This window comes from Chenopodium quinoa, unplaced genomic scaffold (assembly GCF_001683475.1).
Source record: "Chenopodium quinoa cultivar QQ74 unplaced genomic scaffold, ASM168347v1, whole genome shotgun sequence".
Lineage (NCBI taxonomy): Eukaryota > Viridiplantae > Streptophyta > Magnoliopsida > Caryophyllales > Amaranthaceae > Chenopodium > Chenopodium quinoa.
The window spans coordinates 8,856,875-8,867,574 of record NW_018743920.1 but is presented as its reverse complement, the minus strand read 5'-3'; the positions used below and the strand labels follow the sequence as shown (position 1 = coordinate 8,867,574).

The window sequence follows — 10,700 nt, the reverse complement described above, 5'->3', positions numbered from 1 at the left end:
TATCGCATAGAATGGCATAAATAAACTTGATCAATCACACATGTATCACTAGGAACGACAATAGTGTCACTAGCATGTCATATTCATATAAGTTAAAATGCTTGTGACTTGAAACATGATAACTCCTAAAATGGGCTTGAGGGTTTAGTAGCATAAATTCATATATTTATTGCCTTTTTGACTATTGTAAAGTTTTTCTAATTGATGGGATGAAATTAGTGGAAAAAAAGAACAAAACTTGGGGGTTGCATTCTAATATTTGAGTCAAAGTTACCACTCCTTTTATCCTAACAAAGACTTAGTTTTACCTTATTAGTATGATTGATATGTTTGTTAATGTACGATTTTAATTATCATTTAAATGATCCAATCTCGCAATTATTTTGAAACGAAGGGAATATAAACACTTTTACTCAAGTACTTCCTCACACCATTCATAAAATTCCATTCATTGATCCAACTTCCAAATCAATTTTAAATCCATATCAAGGACATCCCAATTCCATTTCCAATTGAATTCAAAATCAAAGTTAAAGATGAACTTTAAAACCTCAAAAGCAAAGGGCAAAAACGACTTTAAACACAAAAAAACACATACGTGGCAACACCTAATTGGCAGAACCGACTTTTCCCCAATCTCACCGTTGTCACGCATATGAAATCATCATTGATATTTCTGCCACCCCTCACAACTCCACAAGCCCAAAGAGGGTCACCGATTCCTTCGCTACCTCCATAAAAACCTCCTTTATTTTCCGACCCCATCAAAATATATTCCAACCCAATAAATCAAATTAAATAAAAATAAAAAAAAAATTATAAAAAGAGAAAAGACTATCTACCTTCTCTTCGTCTCCGACTTCACTTCTACGCAGTCTTCTTCTCCCTCATTTTCTCTCTCCTCTTTTTCTTCTTCAGTTCTTCATCCAATCATCACCATGGTAACTTCATCAATCATCTTCCTTTGTTAATTTCGAGTTTTTAGGTTTTATTTTTGATCTGTAATTGAATTATTAGTTTAATTTTGCATCGATTTTTTAGTATTTTTTATGCTTTTGGATCTGCGTTTGGTTCTGTTTTCTACAATTAAGCTTATGATGTATTGGAATTCTTGCTGTTTGTATGATGGATTTGTTTTCTGGTATTTGATTTTGTGTTATTGAAGTATATTTTGAAGCTGGATTATTCCTGTAATTTTCATTTTTTTTTTCTTTCTTTTTCGATATGGTTTGTTTGAGCTTGGTGGATCATGTAATTATTGCCTTGTTAATTGATTGAAAAATGATTTATGATGATGCCTAATTTCAATGATTTAGCTTGTAGTTTATGCATGTTGCTTTATTTTCTTGCTTTTTTTTTAATGATTTAGCATAAAGTTGTTGCATGCTGCTATAGTTGTTGCTTAAGATAAGATTAACTTATGAAGTTGATTGTTTTTTCGCCAATTTTAAGATCAAATTGTGTGTGTGAGTTGGAGTTGAGGAATGATCAATTAGGGTTTGAGTTGAATCTAAGGAGCTGGTTTGGTTCTGTTAGTGGTGTCACGAAGAATCGAAATTAGGCATTGGATACTTCGATCGCACTTGTATATATTCGTTTTGGAAGTTATTCTTTCTTCATTCCATTTTCACCTTCTACTTTACTCCTTCCATTTGGTGCTTCCCCTATTTCGCTGCGTGCATGTTACACAGGGGGATGAATGTGATTCAAACATTTTAAAAAGTAGAGATGCTTTATTTATATTTATTTTTTAAAACAAAAAAAATTGATACTTATGTGATCCCACCATCATCAAATCACAGTATATCACAGCACAACATAAGTGCACCTGCAGCTCACACTCCTTTTTCCCAAATCCGCGATCTTGGTCCTACGACAACCATAGCCATCAAAACAAACAGGGCCATTCCAAGAGCAGGGTCCTACATGTGGTTAAATCTGATCCATGTGGCACTGTCTCTAGTCATGGAGGGCCTAGACTAGGTACTACTGTGGCCAAATTGGGCTTAATTCTTATTGAGGGTATGGGTAGGAGTGTAGGACCAAGTTTTTTTTAGAAAGGGGGGACTTATTGTTGGAATTGGAAATTTGGTTAGGCTCTTCCAATGCTAGGCTGTGAGATAGATGGTATAATGAGAGGGGCAGGCATCAGGCAAGAGAAAAGACATTGGGATCTAAGCAGAGAGACTAAGGGCTTTGTGGGCCGATGTCTGATGTAGGTAGGGGGTATAGGGCGTGGAGAATGGGGAAAGTAGTTAAGACATTACTTGGCCAGGGTATGTGCTTAGCAATTAATATAGTTCCTAGTATTGTTCTAAACAAACAAGTCAAACTATGTCTTGTTGTAATTTGGTTATTGGTTCACTGCTAGATGTTTGTGCCCCACATTTAAAAATGCATCTGAAAGACTGAAACTGATCTATACCCTGAATCCTTGAATCACTCCAGATAACTTATCAAATTTGGTAAAATCATGGAACCAACATTATGAATTTATAATTTGTATAATTGTATACACAGGAGGTATGGGAACACTTATATTGCAGGGAATAATGGTATAGACAGGATAATGAACGTATGTTTGTCTATGATGTTTGCTGTAGTCTTAGTTGATGTTACTGCTCCTATAGGATTTGGCTGTGTACATTTTAGGAGTTATTGGGACCTGAGAGTTTAAGGACCTAATGTAAGACAATAAATTTATATTTGACTATCTATGGTGTTGATGTATTACCCCATTGGATTATCTACAAGACATTGTATGGCTCATGTTAGCAACTATCTGTGTATATATGGACATCTACACTTGTCTTACAGGGCAGTTAAGCTGATATTTACTGCAGCCTGGTTAATTTTAGATTGACATCTGTAAAGTTGGCATAATTATTGAACTTTGAACAACTGATAGGCCAATGCAGCTTCTGGAATGGCTGTGCACGATGATTGCAAGCTGAGGTTTTTGGAGCTGAAAGCAAAGCGCAGTCACCGTTTCATTGTTTTTAAGATCGAGGAGAAGCAAAAGGAAGTAATTGTTGAGAAGGTGGGAGAGCCAACTGAAAGCTATGAAGAATTCAGTGCGGCTCTTCCTGCTGATGAATGCCGCTATGCTGTGTATGATTTTGATTTCGTAACAGAGGAGAATTGCCAGAAAAGCAAGATCTTTTTTATTGCATGGTAATATAGCTGCTAGAATCTGCTTTCTATTTCACCTTAGGCTTGGCAAACATATTTTGAGACTTCTCTCTGTGTCCAATGCAGGTCTCCTGACACAGCAAGGGTGAGGAGCAAGATGATTTATGCAAGTTCAAAGGATAGATTCAAGAGAGAGTTGGATGGCATTCAGGTGGAGCTGCAGGCAACTGATCCCACTGAGATGGGCCTTGATGTTTTCAATAGCCGAGCTCGCTAAGTTCAACAGGCTAGTTATGCAGATGCTTTTTTTTTTCCATGCGCACTCTTTTTAACTTGAAAAGGAAGTGACGTTAATAGTTTGTTGATGGTGGATGCTGGATGTTATATATTAAGTTGTCCCAAGTTTGACCTTGAGATCTTGTGCCTATATAGGTGACATTCACATTTATATTGTTGGTGATAATTCAATTTGTCGAATGATTTCTGGTATAGTGTGGTTCAATATGCTTAGTATGTATAATTTGTGGGGGTGTGCAGCACATTTTGCGCTGTCATTTGAAATGAAGGTTACTGAATTTGGCTGTAGTTCTTGGTGTCATGGTTATTCTTCAATGAACGATGAGCTTAGATCTCATGTTACTTTGGATACTCATTGTCTCATCTTTTTATCACGCCAAACTGCATTTTATGTCCTTTTTTAACCTCCATGAATTCTTGGGAGAGGTTGCAGTGATGCCAGGCAGTGATGTAAACTGGTGTTTATCTGGGTGAATGATTATTATGTGTCTTTCGGTCGGTGTTGGCTGTGGGGTATTTATCTTCAATATTAGTCCTTGTAACTTTGCAAGAATCCTCAGATTTCTCCAAATGTAGCTATTCCATAAACATTTGAATGGTTAATGGCAGAAGGTTTTGGGTTAAGAAATTATTTTCCCTGGTGAGGTCGAGCTAAACATTTACTCTGTAACAATGGTTAATGGCAGAAGGTTTTGGGTTAAGAAATTAGTCCTTACTGCTAAGACAGACTATTGGTACTTCCATGGATCAAACTGGGTATGCAATCTATTCTTGCTAGCCTAGTCCATGTAAACGTCACCGTTTTATGCCTTTCAACTCTTCTTTTTTTCTTTCCTTTCCAATCTAAAACTCTATCAACATGATAATAAACAAAAAAAACATTTATCTAGCGGCATATCTGTAAATAAATCAACAAAATATCTCAATTGGCATGAAATTTTCGCAAATGATCAACATTAATAGAACTAGGGTTGTTCACATTAGGTTAACCGTTAAGCCTTAATAATACGGTTAACCGTTAGACCGGTTACTTAAAAAAATGGAACCGTAACCGTACTGTTAAGGAACGGTTAACCATTTCTTAGTAGTGTGGTTACCGGTTAACCGCTAACCAATAAATAATTATAATCAATACTTTCGTTGCCCATCCAAGAGTTTCAACTCTAATACAAATTTTGATATAAACAAGAATAAGCTCCAATAAGTTGATTACAAATCCATAAAGATTATTTTAGGGTTAACTTACTTAATTATACTTCACTTTTCCTAAAAAAAATATATAAAAACATATATTTTTATTTGGTTAACCGTTTACTCAAAAGTGTAACCATAACAATTAACCGCTATATTTAACGGTTCGGTCAATCTAACCGTTTATTTTTAACGGTACAGTTAATTAACCTATAAATTGAGTCGGTTATAGCGGTTAACGGTTACGATTTTTTTTGCACATTCTTAAATAGAACCCACATTCGATATAAAATAATTGATTTATTTACGAAAATGTTAATAGATGAACAATTTTTTTAATTATCATGATGAAACTTGTAATTCCCCCTTAAACTATAAGGTCTTCTCACTATCTCATCGGTGAGATGGAATTTGCTCGCATTCTATCTATGCATGCTATTTGAGTATCAAGTGATTGTAATTATTGATTCATCCTTCAATCAATATACGGAGAAGAAAATATGGAGATGGAATTGTCGTCTACTAAATTAAGTTATATATGCCAAAGGGTATTTTATGCTCGTTTAACTAAAAAAAAATTATCATTAGGTACACTCATATGTATATAAAAGATGTTAGTCATCTACTAGTGCATGGGAGTATGAACTCTATTATCAAACATTGACCTCTCTTGTGAGAGATTTTGTTTTAATATAAGGCCTGTTGTTTTATCCAAAATAAAACAACAATCTTTCCATTTTTCCTTGTTATTACTTTAAACTTATTCAAGTATAAAAATGTAATATTATAATTTAACATTGTCTCATTAGTTCAAAAAATTTGAATACACCTATAATTAAAGCAACTCATATAAAACAATGTTTTTAGTTGAATGCTTAAGGAAAATAAACATCGCATACTGTCCTATTAAAAGTTTCAAAACCGACACACATGTTGTAACTTTTTCCATACAATCAAAACTAAAACATGTTGCAACCGGTTCCTGGTATATGAATTAAAACCATTGTGATTTCGTATCATTAATTGAGTAGAATAACTTGTTGGCGTTGTTGCCAATTCATTAAAAATATTACTTTCGTTTACAATGTTTTAGTTGAATGCTTACGGAAAATAAGTTTCAAAACTAAAACACATGTAACTTTTTTCCTTAAAATCAAAACTAAAACATGTTGCTACTAGTTCCTAATATATGAATTGAAACCATTATGATTTCCTATCATTAAATGAGTTGATTAACCTGTTGCCAATTCATTAAAAAATAATACTTCATTCATTTTTTTTTTGTTGGTATTTATTTTAAAAAAATTGTATTTCTATATGTTTGTTCGCACTTAAGTTTAACAATTAATATATCTAATCATCAATAAGTAAATTAAAACAAACAAAAGCGATTTTATGAATGTCAATAGGTAAATAGTGTTAGAAGTCAATATCTATCAACTAAAACAAGGAATGGAAGATTAGGGCTTCAATATCAATTTTGTATGTATCTTTCTAGTCTGATCGCAGGATTCATCTACCTCTAACTGATCCACTCCAAAACCACACAATTTTATAGTAATTTGGGTTTTTCCAAAAATTTTATATCTTCATACCCAATTCTCTATCCTATGCTCACTACTAAAATCTTCCCTCTTCTCATCTCTCTTTCTCCTAAATTCCTAGAAATTAAATTAAAATTTCTTTTTCTTCAACCTTCAAAAGATTTGAAGCTTTGTTAATGGAAGTTCCGAAATGAAGTGGGGTTGAAGACAACGGTTTCAATGAAGAGAAGGTAGTTGAGACAGTGGAGAAGATCATTCTCCTTTGGAATTCCACTATTCAAATCGTCAAGGCTAGGTTGGAGGATGGGTTTTTCACATTCTTTTGATTTTCTTTTAGTTGATATGCTAAATTCGTCTTTAAGCTTTTTATATAGCTGGTGTAGTTAAGTTAAAATTATTTATGATGTTTTGAACCAGTTAAATTTAATCAATGTCTAAGTTTGTATGTCATTGTAAATTTGATATGGAGTACTTATTTTAAACCCTTTATGTTAAAAAATATAAACATACGTTATTATGTTACAAGCCTAAAAACTAGTGGAGTACTTATAAAAAATGGTGCAAATCAATTTGAAGGGTTTAAGTTCAAAAAATTTAATCCAAAATCAATTAAATAATGGGGCGCCACATCCTTCCCGCTTAACTTTCAAGCAAATTAAAATTAAGAGCCCAAAGCCATGTCATCAATCCAAAGGAAACCTAGATAACTAATCAAAACATCGCCACGTCCTTCAAACTTCTGAACACGCACAGCATCTTCTTCTTAACTTCCTTTTAATTTCATCCGTTAGATCAATAATCACAACAAAACAAAATCAAAGCATTTACAAAAGCCACATCAGCGATCCGTGCCTTCCCTCATCCTCCAATAAGATCAAACCTTTATTCCCTATAAATACAGATCTCAAACAATTTCTTTATCTCACCGCAAATACCTCTCCTTCTCTCTCTAAATTACAAATCAAAACTTCGAACCCCCAAAAAAACTCCCAAGTTTTCTCTCTCATCTCATCAATGGCGCCCAAAGCAGAGAAGAAACCAGCCGAGAAGAAGCCCGCAGAGGAGAAGAAGGCCGCCGCCGCCGAGAAAGCTCCGGCGGAGAAGAAGCCAAAAGCCGGGAAAAAGCTCCCGAAGGAGGCCGGAGCAGCCGCCGGAGATAAGAAGAAGAAGCGTCACAAGAAGAGCGTCGAAACCTACAAGATCTACATCTTCAAGGTTCTCAAGCAGGTTCACCCTGACATCGGAATTTCCAGTAAGGCAATGAGTATCATGAACAGTTTCATCAATGATATCTTCGAGAAGCTTGCTCAGGAATCTGCTAGACTCGCTCGTTACAACAAGAAGCCGACGATTACTTCTCGGGAGATTCAGACTGCTGTCAGGCTTGTTCTTCCTGGTGAATTGGCTAAGCATGCTGTTTCTGAGGGTACCAAGGCTGTTACTAAGTTTACCAGCTCTTAAATTAGGGTTTAATGGTGTTTTTGTTGATTTTGGGTTGGTAGGGTAGGAATTAGGGTTTGGTTGTTGAAATTTGGTTAAATGTGGAACTGGATTATGGTGGTATTATGTCTTTTGAATAGACTTGGTTATGATGTATCTACTCTTACAAATTAATGGAAATGCTTTTGTGAAATCTGTGTGTTATTTGTTTTTTTGTTGTTGTTTGTGTTTAAATTTCAAGCATTACTCCGTACTTTTTATTTGAATTGTCTGAAATTGTTTTGAGATTATTCTGCAATTCCCTTGTTAAGTATTTTATCTGTTAAATTGGTGAATTTTTCTGGTGATAATTTTTTACGAATTTAAGTTTGAAGTGTTATATATTCTGTGTTGATAACCATGTTTTTCTTTTGAACCTTAACTGTTATATGTATATGAATGAAATTCAAATTAATTTCTGCAGCTCTTTGAATGTATTTGGAACTGTTGATAAGCGCTGAACTTTAAAAATAATTTGAAATTCTGATTTTTTTAGAAGTTTATGTCAATACTCCGATTGTTGATGATGATGGTCTTCTAAATGTGTTGTTTTGTTGATATTGACTAGTTACTCATCTTTTTTGACAAAATTGTTTGTGTGTTATCCCCTGTAATTTAAGCTTAGTACAGTTTTGAATAGTTGGGAAATCTTAGATTGTTGTTTGCATATGGTGAATGCTCAGAACCTAGTCATTCAGCTTATTGGTTAATTTGTGCTTCGTTACACTCTGAAAGTTCATGATAATGCTCAGTGGCTGATTCTAGCTCTTTGGCTAATCTTTTTGTTCAGTTTCTCTTGCTATTTGTTACTCTGTATAAGGATGTGTTATGTGAATGCATTCACTGCTAGTAACACTAAGGCGGACTGTACTCAACAGTGGGGTTTAGTGGGCAATTAGAGTCGTTAGCTGGTTGCTGTCATTGTTTAAATGGAGGTTTAAACTTTGATTTCTTGGTATATATCTACCCTGTGATCTTCATTATATGTTATTCCCTTCAATCTTTCATGGGGTATGAGTGAATCAGTTTAAGTGTGTGACTGATGCACTCAAATGATAAATTTAGGATTCTGATATAGGCATTGATGTTGTCATGGGAAAAAGAAAGCTAGACTTCAGCCCTTCCTCAACCTTAGCTTAATTTTCGGGTTATGATGAATTGGTTTATCCAACCTTAACGGGTGAATAAGCCTAAAACAAGTGTTGGTAATAAGGTGAGACCTTAGGGGATATATCATCGAGTGTCATGCAGGAAGAAACAATGGAGTGTAACAGTAGAATCATTATAGGAGTTCTGTGATCCTGAACCAAACCACTTTTATATGAATAATGGGAATACAGGCAAGGGCTGAAGAGTATCTACTTGAGGAAGAAAAAATAAATGAGAATTATCCTTGGAGAAATGACGTAGGTTGGATTGGAGGATTATTTTGGGAATTGTAAAGGTTGCAAGTGAGAAATCGCTTGCTTGAAGTTAGTTGAAATTTCTTAGTTATGATGGAAGTGGGATAGAGGGAGGGCAGTAGATGGATGCTGAGCTACTATCAGTGTTTAGTCGGATGGTTGATATGCATTTTAATGTTTTCTGAAAAATAGTTATGGCATATATAAGTTCTTTATTTTGAAAACTTGGGGAATTAGATGTATAATGGACATTTACAGTGTGAGAGGAAAGTTCATTTTCCAGCACAAAGCAATACATTTTTCTTCATAGGGGCTTTCTGGTAGGATTTTGTGCTTATGCGCGAAAGTCTGAAAGGTCATGAATTAGTTTTGGCCTTTTGGGGTTCTTAAGTGCCTTCTTATTTCAAGAATTTACAAAGCTTCTACACCATTCATTTTTAACCTTGAAGCTGTCATTGTGAAGGATATGGGTGATCCGGCGATGCTTGTTCAAACATGCACCTTTGGTTTTGAAATTGGATATCAAAGATTGCGTGGTAGTGTACTTGAGTGTGGAATTCCACTAACTGGTTGCTTGATTCTGATACTACTATTTTATACAGTAGGACATTTGAATTCTAGACATCATGCTTTTGATGGTAGAGTTGCTGTTGTAATTGTTTAAGGGAGAATGAAGGTTGGGAACCTGGGAAAAAGCCAAAGTTCCACTTTGGTTATGTAGAAAAGTTGGATCTAACAACATTTTGGCGAGTCCTGAGTTTTGACAATGGGCTTGATGAATATAGAAAGAACAGAAGAAACAGATAATATCAGAGCAGGATCAGCTAACAACAACCGAAATAGGCTAGAGCAAGATGGTTACAAGGAGGGAAGTGAACTTTGCTTTTCTAACAGATTAACGGAAGAGCTGCCAGGATTTATTATCGGTACAATTGTTGATGCTTGAGTTGTGGGATGAATTCAAAGAACTTGAAGAAAGAAACTTCAAGTACCAAGTTTTTAAATTTTTTTTTTATATGTAAATTCTGCAAAAGAGTTTATAATGGCAGAGGTTTGCTTCTGATATGGTTTCATTTGTTGGTCTGAAGACAAAGGAGTTTGGAAAGCCTTTTTTTGTTGAAAATTTTGAATGTAGTAAGAAGTACGACACGATACACCGGGGGCATGGTGTTGCTCCATCCATGTTTTGAATTACCACTCCATCCATGTTTGTGAAGTGTTGCTCAACATGATGCATATTTCGGGTCATATCGGGTTCGGGTCAACATTTTTCTGGGTTCAAACAGGTCGGTTAATAATTGGGTTCGGGTCGGCATTTCAGATCGGGTCAGTTTTTGACAGCTCTACCCATTCTCCAAAATATTACTAATTTGACAGAACTTGATTTGAAGTAATAAAATGTCCGATTTACCTTGTGTTTCAAAAAAAAAAAAAAAAAAAAAAAAACACTCATTTAGATTTCTAATAAAAAGAGGTTTGTATTTTTTTTTTTTTTTGACGATGATTTAATCTAGATTAAAATTCATTTATAATGCTCACAAAACCCCTTTAAGCCTTAATCTAATTTTTTATTCATTATATCTTCAACCACATCTCACAAAAAGAAATTTGGAACAAAACTGACACAGAAAAAGAGAGTAGTGACTCAAGCATA

The 10,700-nt window shown here is 34.6% G+C and overlaps 2 protein-coding genes across 2 annotated transcripts; both read left to right on the top strand.

Moving 5' to 3' along the window:
• Nucleotides 1-698: 698 nt before the first annotated feature.
• Nucleotides 699-3,778, top strand: LOC110688467 (actin-depolymerizing factor 2). The gene is made up of 3 exons (XM_021865220.1): nt 699-941; nt 2,909-3,174; nt 3,259-3,778. Exons 1-3 carry the CDS (start codon nt 939-941, stop codon nt 3,407-3,409), a joined length of 420 nt encoding a protein of 139 aa, XP_021720912.1. The 5' UTR covers nt 699-938; the 3' UTR covers nt 3,410-3,778.
• A 3,294-nt stretch (nt 3,779-7,072) lies between these two features.
• On the top strand, nt 7,073-7,797 carry LOC110688466 (histone H2B). Its single transcript, XM_021865219.1, has one exon. The coding sequence runs from the start codon at nt 7,179-7,181 to the stop codon at nt 7,623-7,625; it is 447 nt and encodes a 148-aa protein (XP_021720911.1). The 5' UTR covers nt 7,073-7,178; the 3' UTR covers nt 7,626-7,797.
• Nucleotides 7,798-10,700: the final 2,903 nt, after the last annotated feature.